The following is a 27,002-nucleotide window of genomic DNA, read 5'->3' as shown; positions in this document are numbered from 1 at the left end:
TTGTGAAACTTGAAAGCAATTCCAGAGATACAATATACAGTGGGGAAAAAAAGTCTACACACCCCTGTAAAAAAGTCAGCTTTTTGAGATGTAAAAATATCAGACCGAGATAAATCACTTCAGATTATTTCCCCCTTTAATGTGACCTATAATATCTGCAATCCAATTAATAACAAACTGAAATCTTTAACCTCCTGCCGTCCGCCCCGTTGAGAAAAAAACGGACGGACGGCAGACTCGCATTCACGGGTTGCCGTCTCCAGACTGCTTTTTTTTTCTGTTCACGCGCGCCCCCGGGCAGAAAAAACACGCCCGTTCTTTACAGCCGTTACCGGCTGTTTGATATACATACGATCGGCGGCTCTATAGCCTGCATGTATGTGCTGTCTTTGCACCCCCCCCTTGAGTATCGCTGCTCCCCTCCTGACCCCTCACCTTCAATACCGGGATCCGCTAGCCCATCTGCGGCCCGGGACCGGCTCGAGAGGGTGTCAGGAGGTAAGATGGGAGGGAGATCAGCATCTTCTTTGCTGATCCCCCTCCGTGCTGTGAATGCGGAAGTGATGTGTATTACATCACTTCCGCATTCACCTGTCAGTCATCTGGCTGCTATAGCCAGAGAGAAGAAGCTGATGAAGCAGATCTCTGCTTCATCAGCTTCTTTTGGGATCCCCAGGTGACATTAGGGGTCTTAGGGACCCCTACTGTCTCCATAAAGAGAACGTGTCAGTGTGCCTTTGCTATTATATAAGGGGAATGGTTTTCCCCCTATGTGATAGCAATAACATCAAGTGCAAAAAAAACATAAAAAAAGTTAAAGAAAATAAGTCACGTATAAAAAAAGTAAAAAAAAAAAAAATTTAAGTCCCCCACCCCCACATTTACGCACATATAAACGTACATACGCGTTCGATGCACCAGTAGGAAAATGACAATTGCGCTACACATGTTACATATCGTCGCAAACGTCGGACCATCCCGAATTTTTGATCTTCTTTTGTTGATTTGGAGGAATACTTTGGGTCCTTGACGTCTCCATCTTTCAGCTTTTTAGCAGAGGCCTGTGGGTATGGTGTTCTTTTGGTTATGTGCAGTGTTGTTTTTGCTCCAAACATTCTTTTTGGAATTTTGTCCAAAAAGTTCAATCTTGTCTCATCAGACCATACACATTTTTCCACATGCTTATGTCAGACTTGATGTCGGTTTTTGCACTATGTAGCCGGGTTTTTTATTAGTAAGAAAAGGCTTCCATCTTGACACCCTACGCCACAGCTCTAATTATAAGAGGTGTGTACACGTATGCAGCCACATTATTTTACTTTATTTTTTTCCCCACTAAACAAATTCAGGTTGTTTTTTTTCTATTTGAACCATACATAAGATAAGTCACATTAAGGGCCCATTCACACCACATCCAGATCATCTGCAAACCAGACCAGATTGTTTCCAGACCCAAAATGCAACCTAATGTATCCCTATGCTATTTCTGGCCTCTGTCCACACCAATGCAGTCCGTTCCAGACACGAAAAATACTGCATGTCTCATTTTGTCTGGTCTGGAATGCACTGGAACTGCGGGCAGGTTCCCACCATTTTCTGTACCAGATCTGGTCTGGTAAATGGTGAAAACAATTCTGAAGAGATTTATCTTGATCAGATTTTTTTTTTTTTTACATCTCAAAAACCTGGTATTTTTACAGGGGTGTATAGACTTATACACCCCTTCCACTGCAAGCTGATGATGTTATATGCAAAGCTTAACTTTTATTATAAAAGTCTTGGTCCCTCCCTTGTTACCTAATGGTCAATATATCACATTAAAGGGACAATAGGAAGGTGTTGGGACAAACTTGACTTTTACAAAAATATTTGAGATTTACATACCAATTCAGCTGCATGGATTTACTGATCTTTTATACATGTGGTTTTCACTTAAGGCAACCTCTGATCGTTTTTTTTATCATTTGATCGGCTATAATAGTTTTTTTAGCTGAGTTACATATTGACAATGATGCAGTAAAATGGTTATTAAAATGAACCTTGCACTAAAATAAAAGGTCCGCATATGTGGCACCCACCCCCCACCTCCCAATTATGAAACAGATTAAAGCAAAAAAAAAATGTTTTAAAAATACTTACCTAATCTCCAGTTTGTGGTGGGCTTGCCAAATGCAGGTGTCATACGGCGAGCCGAAATGAAGTGAGCCGAACGCTGTTTGGCTATCCACTTCAGTCTTGTACGGATGATACAGTACATTGGCTAAAATCAGCCGTACATTGGCTAAAATCAGCCGTACATTGGCTAAAATCAGCCGTACATTGGCTAAAATCAGCCGTACATCAGCTGCCTTCGGTCAGCCGAACATGCTCTGCATGTTCAGCTGAGCCAAAGTGCAGAAGGAGTTCCACTCAGCCAATCCAACATCTGGATCTGCCGAGCCGAAGCTCCGGCAGCTCACTCACTGTCGTTCGCACCTATTCTCATAGGGGCTGAAAGGCAATAAGTGAATAACTGAATGCTGCCGAGCGGCGCTCTGCTATTCTGCTTGGTACCTCTGAGGTAGCAGGCAGAATATAAAATAAGTGAAATAAAAAAGAAAAATTATTTAAAAAATGTAAAAAAATAGGAAAATTTTAAAAAATCTAAATATTTTAAAGAAAAAATAATTTAAAAAAACGATGCACGGCGACCCGACCTCATGCGACGTACTCCAGCTGCATAATGAAGCATCTGACAGATGCCAGCAAAATAAAAACAACTGGGCGGAGCAAGCGGTGACGGCTAGCTCCGCCCAATTGTTTCCTATTGGCCGGCACCTGCTAGAGTCTTTAGCAGGTCCAAGACAATAAATAACAACTGGGCATCAGTTGTTTAATGACAGATCAGCGCCCCCAGGTCATTTGGTGATGCTAATCTGTCATTACAACTGGGTGGAGCCAGCTGTGAGATCACAGCTGGCTCTGCCCAGCTGTCATTTGCGTGGAGATCGGTCGGCTTCGGCCGACCTTTCTCCACGCTATGCCTGTCACTTCGGCTCAGCCTAACCAAAGCATATGTCTTCAGCTCAGCTGCCTTTGGCTGCTGTACGGGCTATAGTAAATAGCCCATACAGCGGCCCTTTGGTTCAATGAGGCCGAAGTGAGCCAAAGCTGGATCCTTCGTCTCATTTGTGAATTTGGTCTTCTCAGGGGATCCTGGGAAAGCTGAGTATTCCAAATATCATGAGAATGCACTTCTGCATAGCTTTGGACTGTCTTGCCATGAAATGTGGGATCCTCTGCTTTTACAAGATCGCACTGAGAGGCACAGAAACATCAGAAAGCAGCAAACGGCCTTAATCTAAAGAATACGGTGAGCATGTTTGTCTTACTTTAGTATTTTTTTTATTGTGTTCATTTATTTTTTTGTAATCAGGTGGTGGTAGGGGGCATGCTTACTAAGGGGAGCTTCTATTTTATATAGTCTGCCACTGTAATAGATACAAATCTGTACAAAGGCAACAGCCTAGTACATTAGATTGCAGTCAAATATATGTTTGTTTGTTTTTTTTTAAAGGGCATAGGTGACGAAAAATTGCATGTTTACGTCAAATAATGGGAAAGGCAAAATGGTACCCCCAGGGTACTTCCTGTCACAGATTTATGATCAATGATTGAAGTACAACAAAACCCAGATGTCGTCCATAAGAACCAGTCAGAATAAATTTTTCATTGAATCCTTGTTGGTTGCCATGGTTTACCTAATTGTTCTCATCCTCCGTGTTTGCAGTGTTTCTTTATTAAGCCTGCAAAACAAATTCAACTGAAATGGTGTTTTGTTATTTGTGTTTTGGCAAGTATATACTGATGGCTTCCACATGATATCAAATGTATTTATGCAGTCCAAGAAGTAAGCATGTGTTCAGGCCTTATGTTTTGTGTGGGGTCTTTTTTCCTATAAACATGACTGTGGAACCCTTATTTTGAGTGACTGTTCGACCCTTAATTTTATTATCCATAACCGTGCCTGCTTTATTTTCTTGCCTACAAGGAGCATTTAACATTGATATCCGTAACTTCCATATGGTCTACACCAGGAATTTGAAAAGACCAATTTATGCTGTTTTTTAGTCATTGCATTTTTTTTTTTTAAACTATTCATGTCAGATTAATTTCACACTTCTGAGAACTTTACAATAGGAGCTGTTGTGGAAATGCTGGCACTGAAAATAATTACGACATGTTTGTCACTTACTAGACTTCTTTTTAAATATAAAAAAACACACACAAGCATCAAGTGATTTAACACGCTTTCCATAGCACCCTTTCCCAGCACTTACATAATTGCATTTTTTCTTTTCTGTAAGCTTTTTCCTCTCCACCTCCTCCTGTCACACTGACCCAAAGTCATAAAAAGTTTGCTTGCATGCCCTTGGTCCTGTTTGTATAAATTATGTGTACACTATAAATATTCACGTTTCTGAGGGAGCGGTTTAAACAATGCTCGCCCTGTTAAGCTCACTCCTCGGAGAGAAGGAAAAGAGGCAACCTGACATCACCATGGACCGTATATTTCCCGGCAATGTCCTTAAAAAAATACAGCTGTTTCGCCTGGCGAAATAAAACACTGTATAAACACCACAATGGAAAAATGTGGCACAAAGAGGAGGAGGTTGAAGCTATGAAAACCAGCAATGCAGATTTTTTTAAATATATATATATAGTCGGATATAATTTGCCACTTTTTTGCATGGCACTTGCCATAGGCCCTATTTTGTCTGGAAACTTATTTTTAAGTTGTTGGGGTTTTTTTTTTAAACAAATTGTATTGAAATTGTTCAAATTTTACAAGCAAACAAACCAATACATTTTAGATAGGTCTAGTCATTGGTCATAAAACTACCAACAAGCCCCCACAAATTGCATACAGAAGTTAATAATACCAATTCAGACAGTTATATCCAAATTCCCTAATCTATTGGAGAGTTAATGTTGTTTTTTATTGATGGATTGATGGTTGCATCAGAAAATCTAAAAACTTTGAATTGAGGCAATATGTATGTATGGAGGGAGGGGGGGATGCTCTTTCGATACAGTTGTCACCCGAACAGGTGTTCAAATTGGAAAACAAAAGGGAACAGAGCGACACCTCTGTGTGTAAAATCGTTTATTACAATAAATAAAACCAAGGGATAAAGGTACTCACAAACAAACGTTTTCATCAGGCTTTAACAAACGAGATGATGATCATGATTCTGATGAAGGGGGTTTGCCCCTGAAACGCATCAATCTTGGCTGACTGCGGTCGGTGGACGGTGATGTGACCTGAGGCTACCGTGTTACATAGTCGGGGGTAGAGTCCCGGCGGCAAAAGTCACCGGGAGTCTGTTTAAACAGCCCCGATGCTGGCGACGTACACTGTACGTCGTCAGTCACGAAGGGGTTAAACTGTTGAAAACTTTGAGTGTGCAACAGCAAGTGGATTGTTCAGCTGGCAGCCATTAGCGCCAAGAGCTAAAGAAAACTTTTTGTCAGGTGTTAAAATTGGAAGGACCTACCCTCACTTATTATTCTGGTGGCAGCTCTAAAGTTTGGATTTTACCATATTTTCTGTTTTGGTGAAGGCGGTTACCATGGCAAATAGAGAGAATGAATCTCCCCAGGGGGATATAACAACAAAAACTTGACAGACGCTCACCCCTCCCCCTGTCTATCCAAAACTAAAAAAACCCTAAAAAATTAAGTTATGTCTTTACAAACACTTTACACTTGTATACTTCTGTGACATGGTGGGTTCCTTCCATAAGAAGGGCAGCACAGTGACGTAGTGGTTAGCACTTCTGCCTTGCAGCACTAGGATCGAATCCCGGCCAGGTCACTATCTGCAAGGAGTTTGCATGTTCTCCCTGTGCTTGTGTGGGTTTCCTCCGGGTACTCCGGTTTCCTCCCACACTCCAAAGACATGCTGGTAGGTTAATTGGCTCCTGTCTAAGTTGGCCCTCGTATATGCATGTGAGATAGGGACCTTAGTTTGTAAGCTCCTTGAGGGTAGGGACTGATGTGAATGTGCAACTATGTAAAGTGCTGCGTAAATTGTCGGCGCTATATAAATACCAGTAATAATAAGAAACCTAGTGAATGTAATGTAAACCAATGTTTTATAACGGTTCGGTTTTAACTAGACGTGTATCTCTATGGATTTTATATGTTCTTCTTCCTGTTTGCATTGATTGCTCTAGGTGGAGCATCTAAGAAACAGCATTCCAACCCCCAAATTTCCACAGACTACTTATTTTTTTATTTTTACTTTTGCACACTCTTGGGGATGGTTCTTGATTACATTTTATTATTAAGGCATCCAGTGTCCATTTTTGTCAAGTTCCCATTTTATGGACTATAAAAAAAAAAATCCTACCTATAGAAAAAAACCTAGCACTTTATTTCATCTGCAGATCTGTCAATTGTAATTCATACCAATGCTAAGGAAACTCAAGTGAGGTAATCAAGTTGATGAGCAAAACTGAAGTTCACGAAAACACGTAGTGATTAAGGTAGGCATCTTACAGGAGGTGGCATGAAGCAAACCTTGCTCAGTAAAAACATGATGGAGACACAGGTGAAATGGTGTCTAAAGGTTGGAGAGGTAAATGTGGCCTGTTATGAACACATTCAACCCCTGAATGGCTTAGGTTTTAGCAGTTGTCCATCTGGATCTGTAAAGCTACAGCAAAGCTCCTGTGTGCACAGCAAGCTAATCATAGGATCTGTCAGTCAGGCTGTTTAGAAAGTTTATTTGTTCATCATCAAACTAGGAGAGAGGTGTCAACCAAAAACATATGGTTGTGCAGAAAAGCCATAGGAACATATGATGGGTACTTTAAGTACATGAGAGTACATGTAAACCATAACTGGATGATATCAATTTGAATAAACCACCTTGTGTCAGAAACATTGCCCCCCCTTTTTTTTGGGGGGGGGGGGTTTAAATACTTTTTTTTTCATTCTTTTTTTTTCATATTCTGTGCAAGCGCTGTGTAAATTGACAGCGCTATATAAATACCTGTAATAAATAAATAAGACATTTCTTAGGGTGGGTTTGCTTATGGTGACATCAGTGGACCACATCTGTGCCTTGGCATGGCCGCTTGTTGTGCAATAGAGAGACAGCCAATAGGTACCTTATAACAGAAAGTGCCCGAACAAGGACCTTCATGGCAGGATCACCACATATTTTAACGTGTTTAAAAATATTGAAATCAATTGCAACCAGTAATCTGCAGTCCTCTTGAAAATTGATAATTGCAGTAGCTCATATATGATAAATGCTGTAATGCGGTGTAAAAAGATTGATTACAGACAGTAGAGATAATGATTGCCTATAAGACAGCGAACTGGCCCTTGTCAATGAAATTGCACCAACCAGTCCTTTGCATCAGACAGTCATGCTCGTATTGCAAGATAATGACTGTCTGTAGAGTATACTAGACAGTATGCTGTTCCATAAAAATGCAGCCACTGATCCTGGCATCAGATAGGAATTGTGCCAGAAACTGATGGGACATATTGCAATCACTGCTTGTCATTTTAGCACATGTAAGCAATAAACATCAGCTGGTATCATAAACCTTTAATGTGTCAGGTCCACAAGCAAGTGCCCCCAACAATAAGGATATATACTCACCTGTGCCCAAGCTTCCTAATACTGAGTGTGGATAGGATGTGAGCGCGGCAGTAGAAGATGATTTGAAGCACCCTGCTGGTGAGCGCTTACAATCTACAACAATTTAGATGTATAGAATGTGAGAAGTTGTTTCTTGGATAATCCTATTTTTTCTTTATATATTCCTTTCTGCTTTACTACATAATGATAAAATAGAGAACACCTAAAGTTTTCTTTTGGGTTTGTAGAGTCTCAAAAATGTCATTTTTAAATGTCTTGTTCACATACCTTTTACATGAATACATATTACATATTCCTATTTGGGACTTCTATTTAAAAAAAGAAGTGGCCAATGGCTTGGGATTTATGACACCACCAAGGAGAGCAATTTTATGTAAAGGTATGGGCAGGCTCCGCTCATGGCCGGAACTGCATTTGTGCAGCCTTTTCACCACCCTATTTTTACTGGCAGGTTTGCATGAAAGTGTGGAAACTACAATTGCTTGACTCTTGGATCCCCTCATATAAGTTCTAGAGCAGTGTGCTCAGCATTATTGAAGTTTCTACCCTAAAATCAGAATTAGGTTTTGGAGGCAGAAAATTACAACTTCTATTGCTTTATAATCTAGCACAGAGAAACAGAGAAAATGTCTGGGTTATAAAGGGGAACCAAATATTTTTTTAATTAGAAAATCAATTTAAGTTTTTTTTATGAAAATCCACAGCACATTAGAAGTTCCTGACCATTCTCTTTTTTTCCCTTCTTCATAACGGAGCCTTAACAGAGAATCTTATATATTTTCCATGTTGGTATTGGAGCTTTTACATGTTCCTTTTTGTATGTTATAAAATGCCTTCTTATGATGAATTGGCTTAGCCTCCTTTGAACGGATCCACCCTTTTTGGAATGTTAAAGTAAATGGATATATCCATTTCCACCATCTGTAAAAGATAAATAAATACTTAACTCAATTGGAACAGGGTAAATCTAGACCATATTAATATATGTAATTACAGTTTATGTAGCAGTGTTTCCCTTCATTACCTCTGTATAAATCCTGAATAATCATCTTCCACAGGATGACTCATGGCGTGCTTTAAAGGCCTTTTCTCTTTCCTTTCTGGTCCGTTTCTTTTTTTTGTTGTTTGTTATTGAAGGATATGTAGATAATGGGCTTTTAGACGACTTCTTCTATGATGTGTCTATTTAAAGTAGGTTTCAGTTTGGCACGATGTGCAACTTTACATTCTTTTCTAATTTTAAATATTGAATTTCCTTAACCTCACAAAGTTTCAGGAAAGTTGGTAAACCACTACATTATCCCTGCCTGTGCCCAGCGCTAGCCTTATTCTGCAGTATGTCTCTACAAACCACGAAAGCTAAGTGAGGGCCCGTTCACACCAGTCAGCGAGTGTTATGGTGTGTGTCTTGTATTCACATTGCATTCACATGCTTTGTAACTATACATTGCAGTGTTTACATTTTCCTTTTCTTTTTGTTTGAAGCTCAACTGCAGGGAAAATGAAAAGCCTCCTTTGCAGTGGGGCTCCTCCCCCACACACTTCAAGGGTTAAATGCTGTTATGCCCAGGGTCCCAGGAAAAATGACTTCTACTGTACTTTATTGAACGGTAACAAAAAAACACTACATTCACCTTGCGGCCTTTTTAATGCAACACACATTGATGTCCTAAAGCACATGTGTCAAACTCAAGGCCCAGGGGCCGAATCCGGCCCACCAGGCCATTTCCTAGACTTCTACTCTCAGATCTAGGTATTAAGTTATTACTAAAACCAGTGATAATCGAATGCAGAGGCAATTATGATAAAGATTAGATCCATTTATATAGTCTTACAGATACCTTTGAGGGCAACCATAATGTTGATGCGTACCACGATTAAATTGAGTTTGACACCCCTGCATTAAATGATAGATATATGCTGTGTAAGTGTAGATGTATTTTTGCCTCAGTTTTTGGCATCAATTTTCTTATTACAAATTTGGAATTATAAAACATGAATGTCAGGTAGATATAAAAAAAATATTATTACAAGTTAATTACATTTACTTTTATATGCAGCTAGTCTAAGTACCTAAGTTTGTCATGATTGCTGCCTGTACATCAGCTTTCAGGCTAGGTTCACACCTCACCGACACCCGGGGCGTGTGATCATGTGCTAGTGCACACAACGGTTGCCGCACAGCCCTATTGATTTCAATGGGGTGACATCCGTGTGGAAATCGCTAAAAACATGTACCTTTTTTGGCAACACACGACGCGTGGCTTTTTTAGCTGCGATCGTGTTCAATTGCACGTGCGGGATCGCGGTGGGAAACCACGCGATCCGCTCGGCGCGACTGGGGTGCCATTGGAAAATAATAGCACCCACAGCGTGATCGGCTGTGGTGGGCGGTTTTGTGCATGATTGCCACGTGGTCAGGAGATGCCCCTTTGTGAACCTGGCCTCAGACTGATGCAGTGCATATACTGTTGGGTTGAAGGGCAGAGTGATGACTTATCAGTGTGCTTCTGCTCCCTCATGGTTTGAACAGCTTGCCTGGGGTGTATTCTTGCTTGCATAGTAAAGGTCAGGGATCTGGCAGTGCTGTCTTTCAGGTTTACTTGGATCACAAAAATGGCTGCATAGAGGTAGAATTGTTTTGGTAGGGGAAAGGACTAATCAAGAGTATTGCCTATAGGCTCCCTGCAGATGATATTTTCCCTGCTGCTGATTTGCACTGCCTTGTTCTAAACTATCTCTCTGTGGATTTGGCAATCATGGGATGGGAGCAAGGCTTTGCTTTGTCAAGTCAAAGCTGCCCCCTGGTTTCTGGTGGTCTGATGACTAGTAGGGTAATGAACAATAAGCAGCAGCAGAGGTGGGAAAAGCACAGAACTACAGAGTGTATGGAGCAGAAGCAGGGAGATGCTCTCCAGGAAGGGGAAGAGTGAGCAGCACCATAGAGACATCACCAGATCTCATGAAACAAGCACTCAGAGGCAGCAGTTTCTTAGATCATCTTCCACTGCAGATATACAACTATGAGACTGAAGGCACAGGAGTACCTAGGCACATGATGTTCACTGCTATTTGTCAGTGTACTGCTTAGGCACAATAACATTTTTTAGATGTTTACTATAAGATATTAAATCTTCAATTTCTTCACTTCTTTGATTACTCCCCACATCCCTTGGAGCCAAGTTAAAAAAAAGCCCTGTGTAAGCTCTAAGTTGGCGGAGTCCGAACTTACACAAGTCTAAGTGCTCTCCATGTCATGCTTCCCTGATAGATTTGTCCTAATATAGAAAGCTGATATAATTATATCATTTAGCTGCTAGAGAAGGAGACTTTTGTTATGACTTTACTGGAATCATCACTGGAGTGGTATGAAGTATGAAAATCTAGCAGGTCAATCACTTCATTATTTAGCTATTTCTTTTGAGTTGACTTGCACACTAAAACTAAAAACACAGATGAAATGCATTTATGGGAGCTGATTCGCCTGCCAAAGGATTTCTATTTCTAACCATCCATTCCTGAGATTTACACAGCTGTGGCACAAAGCACAGCTCCAAAACCAGTGCAGGAGACATTTTTTCTCCCTTTAGCAGTTAAGTATTACTTACAAGGTCTCAGCACCCTGTGACTGTACAAGGAAAGGAGAAGCAGATGACTGAGGAGCTCTTCTTTCTGTCACTCTGCTCTCTCATGCTATGTTCCTTATTACCATTTGAGAATGTATTGTTAAATACAAAGCTGCATACATTTTGTGTCATTTATATCTGCCTGGAGGTCTGCTTTGAACAAAGTCTTTTTTAATTTGAAAGTATATGGCTGCAAATTTTATTACAGTTGTTTAGTTGTAACAGGTGGAGGCACAGGGTTCTGAGTAATGTACCTAGCTATTTGATTGCATTTCTGCTATGTGCTTGTCATGCCTGACCTGGTTAACCAAATAATCTGTACACGTCTAATTCCCACCCTCCGCCTCCGTCGGAGAAATGGAAAATGATTGGGAGTAAACAGAATAATTTGAACCAAACACTCAATAGAAGTAGGAAACAAAAAAAACCAGAAACGGCTGCAGTGGAAAATTTCAGCATGTACTCCCATCTTGTACCAGACAAATAGTAAACTGTAAGCGTTCCTCGAGAGAAACTCATAAAAACTCCATCTGTTCCTTCATAAAAGTACCACATTGCCTCCGGTTTCCAAGTATTTCAGTATTTTGTCTTTTATCTAACATATTATTTTCTCCCATCATTATCTTGTTATTTTCAGCAATGGAGACATTTAACGTTCAAGTTGAAATCTGCAGCCTCTGCATTCATTTGGTGTCAAGATGCTTTTAGAATACCTCTCGAAAAATGAAACGCTTGTTGCAGGGCTTAGCTTGTCTTCAAGATTTGCAAATTTTTTTTTTATTTTTTTTTGGGGGGGGAATAATAAGCTAGTCAAACAAGCAAGGTTTTTTTTTTTGTTTTTTTTTAAGTGTTCTATAGATATTAATTATTGCTCTAAGATATAATGTTTGCAAAGCAGCAGCCTTTCAATGGTTATGCTGTTTTAGAAAATTGTAGGAATTTTTTAAAACCTATAAAGTAGAATTCTAAAAAAAGAAAAAACTTTATTTTTAGGTTTTGCATAGAGCAGGGGATGGTTAGAACCTGTCAGGTTTTTATTGCTGCCTATGTCTGCTTTGGTAAGATTTCACCTATACCAGGATATTCATACCTATTCCTATCCTGGAAGGGTGTCTCCTCTCCTCCCATACCCCTCCCACTTCCTAAAACCTATTAGCCAGGTAGGCCACAAGTCACAGTGATTGAAACTAAATAATGGATGAAGATATGCCATGTGCCAAAAATAGAATTGGCAATAAATAATGCCTAGGCATATTACATTCAAGAGAGAGCATATGCATAAATGTATTCTACACCCCAAAATGTACGTATTTCCACTTGAGCTTTTGCTTTTTTTCCACTATATGCATGTTTATGGATAGGGCATATTGTAACTACAAGGGATATTCTGTAACATCTGAGGATGTTAAATCTATTGTGCTGCATAATTCCTAATTTCTATGGTTAGCCTTGCATTCTGCTCAACCATCCCACCACCCTGTCCCTTTCCCCATCACCCAAAGTTAAAAGGTTATCTCCGGATACAGAAAAACCCTCCCCTTGTCTAGGGGAATTCCTTAAAGTAGTTGTATGTACCGCTCCTGATGGCTCCAAGATCAGCGCCCACAGCCTCTTCTTCCCATGGCTCCATCGGTTCGGGGGACCACTGACGTCATAACATGTAATGCATGGTCCATAGCCCTGCATTAGATGAGAGGACGCCGAGGGACATTTCACAGATAGACTGAAGGGGGGAAAAAGGTGCGTGCCAACCTCTGGGGGAGCAGAGATCAGGCAAGTAAAACTGCCTTCAAGAATCCCCCTAGACAAAAACAAGCAGTTAACCCTTGCAGTGTTTTTTTTGTAGAAGGGAAGAGGCTTTAAGTCATTTAGTGCTGTGCCTTACAGTAGACTGAGAGGATCTATACTGTTTCTACTGTGGCTAATAGAGACCAGGTGAGAATATAATGTATATTATATAAATACACTATATATCAGTGTGGGCCAAAGTTTGTAAGGAACCTGTTGTATTTGGATTTAGGTACTCGAGCTCGTTGTCCGTTCTTTTTAATTGCAAGGATGTGACTTCACTAGGAAATCTTGATGGCACGGTGAGGTAATTTGGCTTTTTTTTTTGCTCTATGTGAAAGAAGCTCACAGGCTGTGATTTATAAACAAGGGCAGGATTTGGGCCTAGTACATTCAGGCATTCTCCAGCGGCAGCAGTCTTTCCAGTTGAAAGCCTCGCTTCCACTCGTCAGCTACAGGTGGCTGTTCCCTCATCAAAGGATGTATTTTGATGAGAAGTGGGCTCAGAGGATCTAGGGATTAAAACATGTTGTTACAGTGAAGGCAAATTTCTTACGTTTTTTTCCCCCCTCTGTTTTACTTCATTTAGGTTTTATACTTGCTCCAGTCCTTCTTCGAGGCAAAACACACAACTAATTCAGAGAAAATTCAGCAGGAGGTGTGTGACATCACCGACAGCTTGAAAGCCAAACTGTGGCTGGCCAAGAGGTATGTTTAAACTAAAGTTAAAGGACATTGCTGAGCTAATACAGCTAACCATTTATATCCTGGCACTTAAATGAATATGTAGCATTGTGAAAAAAAGAACCATCACAATAGTTATTTGCTTTTATTTTTCATATATGTAGTACTGTCAGATGTAGCTACACTCTACATCTAATCCTGCCACTGAAAGAGCTTACAATCTGAAGTCACATACACTAGACTAGTTTAAAAGAGGTCCTGGATCATGGAAGCTATGCCCCAAAAAAGGACTAGTTGCCAGTATGACTTACTGTGTCTGTGTAAAGGTAGTTATCTTGATAGAGGCAAGGCTTTGCTTTCTCATGTTGTCCACCTGATGACTAGTAGGGTAAAATTTAGAAAGCAGCAGGAAAAGTGCAGATATAAAAAATGCACAGAATGAGTGAAACAGAGATAGGGATACCCATGCAGTACAGGTCCTCATTACAGCTTCCTCTCCAGCAAGGAGAACGATGAGCGGTTCAGTAGTGACATCACCAAATCTCACAGATATAAAGCTATGGGGCTAAAGGCACAGAAATGCCCAAGCACAGTCAGGTGGCAGGAAATGGACTGCTATTTTTCTGTAGAGATTCAGTAACAGAATGCAAAGTAGATTTTCTGGTCCGTTGCATTTTTCTACATTTAGCTTATTTGTCACAGTAAGAGATTGAGGTCCTGACAACCATAGCACATGTTGCAGGTCTCTGCAGGGCTTACAGAGCTTCTGTTTGATATGCACATATAGGTCAGGGCAGCATTCCCGGTTCTGCAGGCAGGGAGAAAGTGATATTATCTCACTGAGGTGTATGTACTGTATATTACAAGGTGTGTGTATATAAACTGTCACCTAGGGCTAACTCTCAGAGATGCATTGATCCAGTGTATAGTCCAGTCTAGGTTAGTAGCCTGTACAATGACAGATTTCCCTGTTATTTAGGATTCTGTGAGCCATTACCGAATGTTGGAATTTACAAAGGTTTGTTTGACTATCCAGGTGTGTGAACCCTTGGAGATTACGAAGAGAAGTTTTGTAGGCATCAGTGGTGATAACCAAGGAGCTTATGCAATGTAGTAGCAAATACTATGAAACCCTTGAGATTGGAGGGGCAAGACTTGCCCCTGAGTCAAGTATGCTTGCTTCTTTTCCTGTCAGTACACCAACATGATCTTATAAATGAAGAAGCACATTGCTGACTCATGGCTGGTTTTAAAACTGAACCGCGAGTAGTCATCCATATGCACAGTTTTTTTATATATATATAGGATCTGTTGGTAACTTTCAGCTACTTTTGCGAGCTAGGCACCCATATCTGACAACACAGCCTGGCTGTTTCTGAAAATACCCCATGCTGCGATCGTTGTCAGTTCAGTTTACGTTTGTTTTTGACATGTCCGTTTTGGGCCTTTTATAGTATGGTAAATTCCCATGATTCTTTGCTTTCCCCAGCGTGCATTACGCTTGCCAGACTGCATTACAACATCAGTCCCAGAAAACAGACGTAACCTGATCTGATGTAAACTGATCATCCGTTTACATCAGTCCCGGTCAGTCACAATGGAGAGCTGATCCGTCTCAAATTCCGGACCTCAACTGGCACTGATGTTACCTGATGTAAACTGATGGTCTTCAGTTTTCATCCACACTGCCAAAGGCCCCTTTCACATGGATTGATCAAGAGGATTTGTGCACAGATCCTCTCCTGGTCACAGCAGTACAGATAAGATGTCACTCCGCACAGTTTTTTTTCTCTATCTTGAGATGGAAGAAAAAACTGAAACTGCCAGACACCATGTGTGTCTATATGGAATATGATGTAAATGGACAGTCCATTTACATCAGATTACCCCCAATCCGGCATGATCCTGTCATTTGAAATGGAATACTGTTACGTCTGTTTTTTTAGACCCAGCTGGTAACCAGGTGTAAACAGACCATTTACACACGGCTGCCCATAGACTTGCATTGGGCATCCGATTGGGTCGGTCTGGAAAACTGACATGCGGACTCAACCGGACCGCCAGTGTGAACTGTGCCATAGAGATGCATTGTTGGCGATTTTTTTCATCTGCAAACAAAAGATTGGAAACCTGACAACCTGATTGCTTGTGTGAAAGGGGCCTTACTGTGTTTCATAATAAATTGCTACATTTTTATTATTATGATACTTGTTTGTATCTTTTATTCACTCTTTGTTTCATCTCAGGACTGACAATCTCTTGCACCCCTTTTTTTTTTGGAGTCACTCTACATGCACCCCAACAATGGCTGCATGGCATTTCTCAGGCCGGGTTTATTGATAGTCCCAAAAGTGGAACATGGCTGTGTATTGTGTGTTAAATTGATTACTTATAGTCTTCATCAGAAGCCTGTGTGTCAGGGTTGGTACAACCTGATACAATTGTGTAACAAACACATATCCCACTGAATAAATTATATAGTGTAATTAGTGTCATGCCATTGAGGGCCTCTGCTCTCCTTTGGGCATTACCATGGACAGATCAATCTCTTTAGTATAGCCCTAGGTGACAGTATGTCATCTGGATTCCACATACAAACACTTAGATGAGACAGTATCACTTCATCCCTGCCTGCAGAGCAAGGAGTACTGGACTGACCTGTATGTGCATATCACACAGAAGCTCTGTGGACCACTGTAGAGACCTGTAACTGGGTTGTGTTTTTTTAAGACCTCTCAGCCTCTGCCTCACATTTGCAATATGTTATGTCCCAGGCAAGGAAATATATACGTCTTGTTTCATTTGTATTCATTGGCACCGCACATTATTGCTGTTGGATCACCTTTCTGGTGCTGTAACTGTCCAAAGCCTGTGTCTGGTTCAGTCTCCTCTCCCTTCCCCTCTTCTGGCCTTTTCACTCAGAACTGCAAATAAACACCCCCTTCCCCTCTTCTGGCCTTTTCACTCAGAACTGCAAATAAACACCAGGCACTTTCCCTTAAAGCTGAACTCCAGGATAAGCAAATATTGTCTAAATACAAGAGGCATGTGTGTTGGTATTCAAATCTTAGTGAGCGTTGTGTATTTCTTTCAGATCTGTGCAGTACACCATTAAAACTTTGCCTGTGTGCAAGAGCTTCCTGTAATAAAGACCAGAAACTTCTGCGCTCTGTCCTTGTGCAGGGAGGCTGGTCTTGTCTCCGCCTGCTAGGTCCCTCCCACATCTCTCTAATCTGCACAACATAGTGATGATGTCACCACTAATTTTACAAGCTAATCACTGGGTTTGCAAAGGCATTTGCAAACCCAGTGATTGAGCAGTGAGTGAGCATGCACCCAATGTGGATTCATATCCTTTGTGAGTATGAAGGAAAATATTGAAAATTAAAGGTTTTGTGCTCAGAGTTTAGATTTAATGTGAGTGTGTCTGCTAAAAGATACTTTACAGGATAAATTGTGCTCCTAAACTAAACTTTATTGTAAAATGATAGTTTTCCTTTTGGTGCAGAATATTAGACATTCAGTTTAGGGGTCACTTTAACCCAAAACTACCGATCAGATTTTTAGCCACCTTTTGACCCCTAGAGTTGAGCATTGGAGTCCAGAGGTATTAGCTGATGCCCTATTCACTCCCTGACCAGATACAAATAATGCACATTGGCTCCTGAGTATGTACAGTATAACTGTGTCAAATATCAGAGCCTTCAAGTTCTCTACATTCTTATGACCTATGGGGTTCTGTAATTAATTATGTATATGCACATTCGGGAGCTAGGACTGTCATATTTGAGAGGCAGTCTGATGCATAAGGGGTCTACTTATAAACAATTTGCAGGGCACTTCATCTTGTGAATATCTGTGAATGTCCATTTTATGAGAATAATGGCAAAAATGCACATTGTGGATATATTTACTTTTCAGGTCGAATGTATTGCGATGTAATACTGCTTTATGGCCACTAGATGGAGCGAGAAGCTTAGGACATAAACACTTGTTTGCTAAACAGAAACAGCATAAGAGATAAAGCTCCATATCAAAGGTAGGCATCCTTGGCACTGCTGTGGCATTTGAACACTCTGACAGCCACAGGCATGACTCCCAGAGGTTGTAGTTTCAGCACAGCTGGAGTGCCAAGGTTGCCTAGCCCTGCACTAGATTATTCAACCTGTCTGCATCCATCGTAACTATAGAAAAAAACATATGGAGTGGACTCTACCTTTTATTTATGTAATGAATAAATTAGGGATGCACAGATACTAGTATCTGTATTGGCGCTGATACCGAGTATTTAGGCAAGTACTCGCCTAAATGCTCCGATACTTATCTCCGATACCAGAACTTCCCTCTGCCCTTATCTGAGATCTCCCTCTGACCAGCAGTGCCAAGGGAGCATGGAGCCGGCTTCCTTTGCAATCAGAAAGTCGGGCAGTGGGTTATGACCCACCTCCCGGCTTCCTGATTGGTCAGGAAGCCTGGCTGCCTAGGAATAAGTGAAGCCGGTTTCCTAGCCAATCAGGAAGACGGGAGGCAGGTGATGATTGGCTAGGAAGCCGGCTTCACTTGTTGCTAAGCAGCCTGGCTTCCTAACCAATCAGGAAGCCAGGTGGTACGTAATGACCCACCTCCCAGCTTCATGATTGGTCAGGAAGCCTGGCTGCCTAGGAATAAGTGAAGCCGGTTTCCTAGCCAATCAGGAAGCCGGGAGGCAGGTCATGATTGGCTAGGAAGCCGGCTTCAATTGTTGCTAGGCAGCCTGGCTTCCTGACCAATCAGTAAGCCAGACAGCACCTCATGACTCGCCGCCCGATGCAGGCAGCCTCTGAAGCCGGTGTTCTTTCGCTAGAACAGGGAGTTGGGCTGCAAATCATGACCCATCGCCCGGCTTCCTGATTGACTGTGAAGCCGGTGTTCTAGCAAAAGGGGCAGAATGCAAAAAAAAAATATGGGTACTCGTACTTAATACCCAAAAACCGGTATCGGTGCATCCCCAGCATAAAGGATCCTGCCCCAAGTCGCCTGGACATACTCCTTTTTGTGGAAAAAAAAAACTTCTAAATGAACTCCTAGATCTTTAAATTGTGTATTTCAGTCTTTTTGACGACAACATAGAAGCCCTGAGCACTTCTCATTATCAATATAATGTGATTTTCAATTGCTGGTTTAGCTTTGCAGCTTGTGTGCTGATCAAAATCATATGCGCACGGTCTAGATTGAATTACACTGGAGAAGCACATTTGCTGGGGAACAGAGGACCAATCATTGCGTGTTCCAGAATATTTATCTCATGGCCACAGGGGATGGCAATCTGATTCAGTTACAGATTAGGTTCTGCCGCCATTATATAAAACATACAATTTCTGTCATCGTTATATAAAACATACAGCATCCCTGTGTTTAAATAAATGGCTCGTAGTGTTTAACTTTCCTCTCTTTTGATGTTCCAGGCAAAATCCGTGTTTGGTAACCAGAGCGGCTTTTATCGACATCCTGACTACCATCAGCAATTATCTCGGAAAAGCCGGGAATCAAGGTACGCAAGTGCAGACTGTAGGTCAAGGCTAGCAAAATGAGTGGATGGAAAGGCACAGGCATAAGGAGTCAAAACCTCAGGGGCCACTGAAGTGCATCTTGTGTGTGTGTGTGTGTATTATATTGCCAAAAGTATTGGGACGCCGGTCTTCACATGCACATGAACTTTAATGGCATCCCAGTCTTAGTCCGTAGGGTTCAATATTGAGTTGGCCCACCCTTTGCAGCTAAAACAGCTTCAACTCTTCTGGGAAGGCGTCCACAAGGTTTAGGAGCGTGTCTATGGGAATGTCTGACCATTCTTCCAGAAGCGCATTTGTGAGGTCAGGTACTGATGTTGGATGAGAAGGCCTGGCTCGCAGTCTCTGCTCCAATACATCCCGAAGGTGATCTATTGGGTTGAGGTCAGAACTCTGTGCAGGCCAATCAAGTTCCTCCACCCCAAACTCACTCATCCATGTCTTTATGGACCTTGCTTTGTGCACAGGTGCGCAGTCATGTTGGAACAGGAAGGGGCCACCCCCAAACTGATTCCACAAAGTTGGGAGCATGAAATTGTCCAACATGCCTTGGTATGCTGATGCCTTAAGGGTTCCCTTCACTGGAACTAAGGGGCCAAGCCCCTGAAAAACAGCCCCACACCATAATCCCCCCTCCACCAAACTTTACACTTGGCATAGTGCAGTCAGGCAAGTACCGTTCTCCTGGCACCGCCAAACCCGGACACGTCCATCGGATTGCAAGACAGAGAAGCGTGATTCGTCACTCCAGAGAACAGGTCTCCACTTCTCTAGAGTCCAATGGCGGCGCGCTTTACACCACTGCATCCCACGCTTTGCATTGCACTTGGGGATGTGAGGCTTGGATGCAGCTGCTCGGCCATGGAAACCCATTACATGAAGCTCTCTACGCACTGTTGTTGTGCCAATCTGAAGGCCACACGAAGTTTGAAGTTCTGTAGTTATAGACTCTGCAGACAGTTGGCAACTTCTGCACACTGTGCGCTACAGCATGCGCTGACCGCGCTCTGTTATTTTACGTGGCCTACCACTTCGTGGCTGAGTTGCTGTTGTTTCCAGTTGCTTCCACTTTGTTATAATACCACTAACAGGTAACTGTGGAATATTTAGTAGCAAGGAAATTTCACAGATAGGTTGCCACCTGTGCAATAAGTCTATCACGGTACCACATGAGATCCAGTTCGGGAATGTTTCACACAGATCTTAAAGTAGAACTGAAGCCAAAACTTTTTTTGTTATTGTTTTGGATAGAGTAAGGGAGCGTAATAACCCCTTACTCTAGCCAAATTTATTTTTGCCACCTGTGTCCCATTGGGGAGATTTCCCTTTACTTCCTGTCCAGTTGCCACAAGAGAAAGTGAGAGGAAATCCCTCCTGCTAGTCTATGTTAGTTTTCTGTATGCATACTTATCTATGCTATATACACAGGAAGTTCTCTATGCTGTAAATGCTTTTATTCTGATGTAATGGTCCTGTAAGCAAGTAAAACTTAATTTCTCAAGATCTCAGTGCTTCATATAACCAACATACTATATCACACTATAGCGTTGCACTAAGCACACTGGATCCTTTCTTTTATCACCATGTTGTAAATGAAAATTGGGGGCAGCCAGGGTCATTGCAATATCACTTATTTTCTGTTCCATGTCCTGCATCTACTATGCTTGACTACCTTACACCTGTTCCATCACAATTTTGGGGGGAATTGAATCCAAACCATTACAATTATTTCAATGTTATGGTGAATGGAAGCATCATACATCTTATAGGTGGCATCAATGGCATCTGTTTTTGTTAAGTACTCGTGCAAATGTTGTATTAGGGTTGTCTGGATGCACAGTGATGTACAGCAACCTCACCTTGGTTTCCAGTGTTGTCACAAGTTAAGCATTGGACGCACTGCAGCAGGGTGAGACTTGTGGTGTCCTCAGTGTGGTTACGTGTTATGCTCTATGACGCCCATGTCTGAACAACAGTGCGCAAATTCTTATGCAGCAGATCTGATCTGTAGGTGAGATAGGGAAGCCTGGAGTACACCAGGATGTTTCTGCAGCGTGTGACACTTTTAAAACTATAAACTGTGTAGAAAAAGAACTTGTTCAACGGAAACCTATGCTCAGAAAATACATAGGCGGCCTTAATGAATATATTTGATAATAGCCATCTGACTGTTTAATTACGAAAGAGTTTCTACAGAAAGACAGAGAGGAACAAAAGGGGTACCAAGATTCCCATGGTGCAGTACTTAACGTGTCTGTATGTAGATTACAAGTGAATATTAAATAAAATAGGATTACTTACAGTACATCTTGGTGGGTAACCAAACTAAGTAATGGCTTGCAGAGAATATTTCTGTCTCTCTGCAGGTCTTTAGGGCTTGATGGTCAATCTTAATGCTGATGATATTTTTTTAGAGATTGTTTTAAGCTGAACTCCAGGTATAAATATGTATATATACTTTCATTGATCCAGCTAGGCATAAAGTAAATATGGATAGTTTATACATGGAAGGACCACATAGATCCTATAAAACACTGAGAGTCCGCCTAATATTCATTGATAAAAGTACGAGGCGTTCCCAAAATGACTGCTGTGCCGAGTGTGCGACCCTCTGTGTTTTTAAAACAGAAGGGAAGTCATTCAGCACAGCGGACATACAGGACCCAGAAGAACGCTGTAAAGCACTGTAGTAGCATCAGCATTGGGGGTGTGGCCACTAAAGGGTGTGGTCACTGAGGGGCGCTGTAAAGCTTTCTCGCACAGGGCGCCTAAAGGCCTAAGGCCTGCCCTGGTTGCTCGCTCTCCACAGCAACCATTCAGTGAATGCCTAGTATTTTAATCAGTGAGTACTAGGCGTTCTCTGATTGGACAAGTGACTATGCTGTGACATCATTGCTTCTTGTCCAGTCAGACAACACCTAGTATTCATGCTACTTTTGTACCATGCATTTTGACATATTGCAACACATACTTTGGCAGGCATGTATGGGGTGCCATTAAGAAATAATGGCACCATAGAATGTTTGCAAAAAAGATACACGTCCTTGTGCTGCGGGAATTTTGCACACGTTCTCCTGGTGCACAGGTGTGAACCAGGGCTTAGGTGGAGGGAGTAATCTGCTCATTGCAGTAGCTGAAGCCTGGATATGATAGGCCTGACAACAAAACACTGACAAATTTCCTGTACTTGGCACAGTTTAATATGCCCAGAGAACGCTTAGGTTAAGGTGCCCATACACCTTACGATTATCAGACGAAACTTTTCGTCCGATCGAATAGTTGTACGATTTTCGTACGGCAGCCCCATCCTGCCCCGATGATCGCAAGATTAATTTAGCCGTAATTAACGAAAAGCACCTGGACGAAATGCGGTAATTGATTTGCCGTATTTTCGTTAGCACAAGCGCAGTGCAGATCGTATGACTTTTGACGGATGGAAGCGCCAGCAACCTTGCGAAAATCGTACGATCGACCAAAGTTTTCAAACATGCTTGACCCTCAAAAGTCGTACGCTTGTACAGTACAGTACTGTCGGTCGGACACTGCAATGCACACATACGATTATCGGCCGAAAAGTCGATTGCATACGAAAATCGTAAGGTGTATGGGCACCTTTAGAATTCCCTTTCATGTCATTGCCCATATTTAGACTTAGTTCATATATAGGCAATAATGTCACAGGGAACTATATTTTGTCTAAATATCGGGCGAAATCATTGATAAATATACCTCTAAGATGCGTATGCTAGTTTCATGTAGAAACAGAATTATTTATTTATTTTTCTTTTTAAGAATACATAACTGGTTGAAAATGGTGCTTCAGTATTATGTAATTGGTGGAGGACTAATTCGCTGAGGAGGCCTTGCTTGTGGGTCTTGTCTCACCCCTGGATGTGGAAACAGGGAGCGAGTAGACAGATGGAAGCATGGGTGCCAAAGTGTTCAGACACGGTGCCTGGTAGAAGTCCGGCAACTGGATCCCTGAAGGATGAGCAGGGCTGGTGCACAGCTGTGGTCAGCGAGGTTTGCAGCAGAAACTGGAGCAAGGTTAAACAAGCCAGATGGTCAGCACGGTACAGAATGAGCAGGCAGAGACAAAGTCCAGATAACAAGCAGAAGTCAGGGGCAGGCAGCAATCAGTCGAAGTCAGCAGAAATCCGGGTCGAGGTAACCTGCAACAGATCAGCAGGAACACAAGCTGAAAGATCCTTCAGCACTGACCCATTGGGCCAGCTGGTTTAAATAGGAAAATCTATTAGAGGGCCTTGAGTCACTTTCTGTGTGCCACTGTGTCACTTCCTGTGCGCCACATTCTGTTGTGCGCGCATGCGCGCTAACATGTTTTCCGGCAAGCAGTAGCGCGCGAGCTCCCGGCTATGGCCTTAGATTCAGTTTATACCTGACTTAAGTTCTACCTTAGGCCAACATTCACACCTATATCTTTAGGTGCATATAGGGATTCCTGCATCAAGAACTTGTGTTTTCCTGCAGCAGGAATCCCTAATCTGCCAATTACAAGCATCAGCTGCCATTCATTCAAGTTAATGATCGGGTGACAGCCGCTGCATTTGAACGTGGGAACACTGCATGTATTCATATGTGATAAGATTACTTGCGGTTGGGAATCAATTTACTCTCCCTGGACACACAATTGATGTGCCCAGGGAGAGTGATTGATTCCTGACCGCATGTAAGCGTATCACATGCGATGTTGCAGCATTCAAATGCAGCGGCTGACAGTCTAGGGTTGCACAGATACCAAGTACAGTACTCGGTACAAGTACGAGTACATGTACCGATACTTTTGAGCTCCAAAACTACACTAGAGAAAAATTCAAAAATTAGGAGGCAGCTGTCATTTGTAAGGAGCACACGGAGCTCCCGGGATTTGTACATCTCTGTTTTAATGTACGATTTTGTTTTTATAAATATAAATAAAGGGATGCACAGATACCAGTTTTGAGAGTACGACTACTGGTACTTGCCGAGTACTTACAAGTATGAGTACTGATACATTTTTGTTTATTGTCATGTGACAGTTTTTCTAGAACAATACAGACTAATGATTTCAGGACAGTGGTGGAGCACCAGAGCCAGGTCCCAGCTGCAACCGCTGCAACCCTGGTAGTTCTCATGAAAATGCCAAGTATCTGTACTGGTACTCAGAAAGTATCTGTGCATCCCTAGCTGACACCCAATCATTAACTTGAACAGATGATAGCTGCCACTTGTAAACGGCAGATTAGGGATTCCTGACGCAGCAATCCCTAATCACAGCTAAAGATATGGGTGTGAATGAGCCCTAAAGGTGCCCATACACTTTACAATTTTCTGGAGATTTTTTGTCTGCGAGTTGGAGTGTACAACCTCCATTACTGTACAACTGGCAGATTTTTGTCTTTCTAGCAGGCATGCTGAAACGAAAATCTGTCCTTTCAATCGATGAAAGTCAGCCAGGTGGTGCTGACGAGCGTTAATTGCGAACTACATTGGCCTGTGCATGATGGGCTAGTTGTAAGAAAATTTGACCTCTGGACAAAAAAAGTTGAAAATATCCTGTAAATGACTGGAACTCACCTTTATGTTCCATATTCGGTACACTTTTTTTTTTTCAAGCTGCAACTCTCAGACTCCCATATAAATTTGTTTGTCCTTCCCACAGTCCTGTCACATATATTTATGTATTGTGTTTATTTGATTTTCCCCTTGTGCGGTTTTCTGTTTTGCTCCTGTTCCTTGGCGTTCCTGTGTCATGAATGCTTTATTAGCATGTGTAAGCTGCAGAACTTGATATTTTCCTATATAGATCATTTTGAGTCTTTCTTGGCTAAAATTCTTGTTACTTCTATTTCAGGATAATTCCCTTTCCATTTCTTGTGCTGTTTTTGTCGTGTGTGTGTGTGCGTGTGTGTGTGTTTGCATTGGAATCTTGCTTTGTATTTGCAGAAGTACAGTATTGGCATTCTTAAAATAGAAGCTATTTTAGGTGATGTCACTTCAATTACAAATCGAAAAAATGAGGGTTATGTTCCTCATTTAAAGCCGAGTTGAAGATACAGAAATAGAGATTGAGCCAGATGGATATAACAGCCTTCAATTCATAGTCTTAACTCCTGTAACTGCATTGTGTCTAAATATGTCTGCACAATCCGATCCGGCACCGCAGATCCAGCCAGACATACCCCTTTTCTGGTCAGACACATCCCTCTTCCTTCCTCTGCAGTAAAAATCTGTTTGAGAAGACTGGTAATGAGGGGTGTGGCTATTACTCAGCTATATCAGCATAGAGCACTGCAGTGGAAGACCAGGAAGCACATTACCACTAATAAAAAGTTATTTAAGGGATTTCTAAGCAATAATTAGTTATGAGTTACAACTTGTAGGAATACAAGATTATAAAGAGAAAAAAGTGTGAGACTTCAGTTGGATTTTAAAGGTTGATAGACAGTAATTGCAAATCATTCATTTATGCAGAGGCCAGCTGTTCCAGAAGGAGCTCATGGGCTAATATCCTAGCTTTTTACCATAGATAAAGTGATTCAAATGTACCTTTTTTGTGGAATGAAACTAGAGCAACTATAGTATATCCATGCAAAAAAAAGAGACCTCTATCACTCAAGTAACATCATAGGGCATGTGTCAGAAAGTAGAAGTATTGTTACTGCCATATCACATGGGTTGTTATTCCTAATTCACCAATCACAAATCCAAATAACATGAGGTCTGTTCCTTTGTATGAACCTTTGTGCATGAGCACCTAGACAGGAAGTAAGGGAAACTTCCTCAGTGGGGGCATAAATGGCAATACAAAAATACTTGACAGGGGTTCTAAACCTTCCTCACTTCACTAGAAGAATTCATTTATTGCTGTCTGTGTCTCCTTTGAGAAGATTTGACCTCACTTCTTCTTCTGTAAATAAAAACCAATTGAGCACCTTCTCCTGTACATTATCAATTATTGTAAATGAATACGAAACAATAAAAACCAACTCACAAAGGTAAGGTGCAGGCAGTGTCTGAACAAAGGAGTCACAGAATGACTCTATCTGCAAGGCTGTTGGAGGGTGAGACCAGCAAAGACATATTCGTTTTTAGATTGTGAGCTCTCACGGGCAGGGCCCTCCTTACTGTAATGTCTTCCTTATATTGTTACATAGTTACATAGTATTTGAGGTTGAATAAAGACATATGTCCATCAAGTCCAACCCATTGTGTGTGTGTGTGGGTGTAAAGATCCTCGCGTCATCTCATTTTTAGGAGTACTTGTACCCCTGTATATTACCGTTTCTCAGGAAATCGTCCAAAAGCCTCTTGAATGATTCCAGACTATTAGCTGAAATCACTGCTTGCGGCAGTGAGTTCCAGACCCTAACCGCGTGAACTGAGAAGAATCCCCTACGCCCCTTGTGTTTGAATTTTTTTTCTACCAGTTTTAGGTGGTGTCCTCTAGTCTTTGTTACGGAATTTATCGTGAAGAGTTTATTGCTAATGTTGCTATGACTATGGAACATTTTGTATGTGAAAATCATGTCCCCCCTTAATCTCCTTAGTTCCAGCGTGAACATATTTAAATTTAGTAACCGTGTCTCATAGCTCTGGTCCTCCATCCCTTTGATGAGTTTGGTCGCCCTTCGCTGGACTTTCTCCAGTTCAAGGACATCCCCTCTGTGTACCGGTGCCCAAAACTGCACCGCA

General features: G+C 41.7%; 1 protein-coding gene across 1 annotated transcript in view; it reads left to right on the top strand.

The window, feature by feature from the left end:
• THADA (THADA, armadillo repeat containing) overlaps positions 1 to 27,002 on the top strand; it is a 454,862-nt gene that overhangs the window by 307,375 nt on the left and 120,485 nt on the right. Inside the window, exons 28-30 of the mRNA XM_018556404.1 lie at positions 13,664 to 13,782; positions 19,203 to 19,296; positions 21,514 to 21,526. Of these exons, the coding sequence (XP_018411906.1) occupies positions 13,664 to 13,782; positions 19,203 to 19,296; positions 21,514 to 21,526 (226 nt within the window). The remainder of the gene's footprint in view (positions 1 to 13,663; positions 13,783 to 19,202; positions 19,297 to 21,513; positions 21,527 to 27,002) is intronic.

The sequence above is a fragment of the Nanorana parkeri genome, unplaced genomic scaffold (genome assembly GCF_000935625.1).
Source record: "Nanorana parkeri isolate BGI_ZX_2015 unplaced genomic scaffold, ASM93562v1 scaffold1, whole genome shotgun sequence".
Lineage (NCBI taxonomy): Eukaryota > Metazoa > Chordata > Amphibia > Anura > Dicroglossidae > Nanorana > Nanorana parkeri.
Note: the sequence above shows the minus strand (reverse complement) of the source record. Positions and strands in the feature narration are given on the sequence as shown.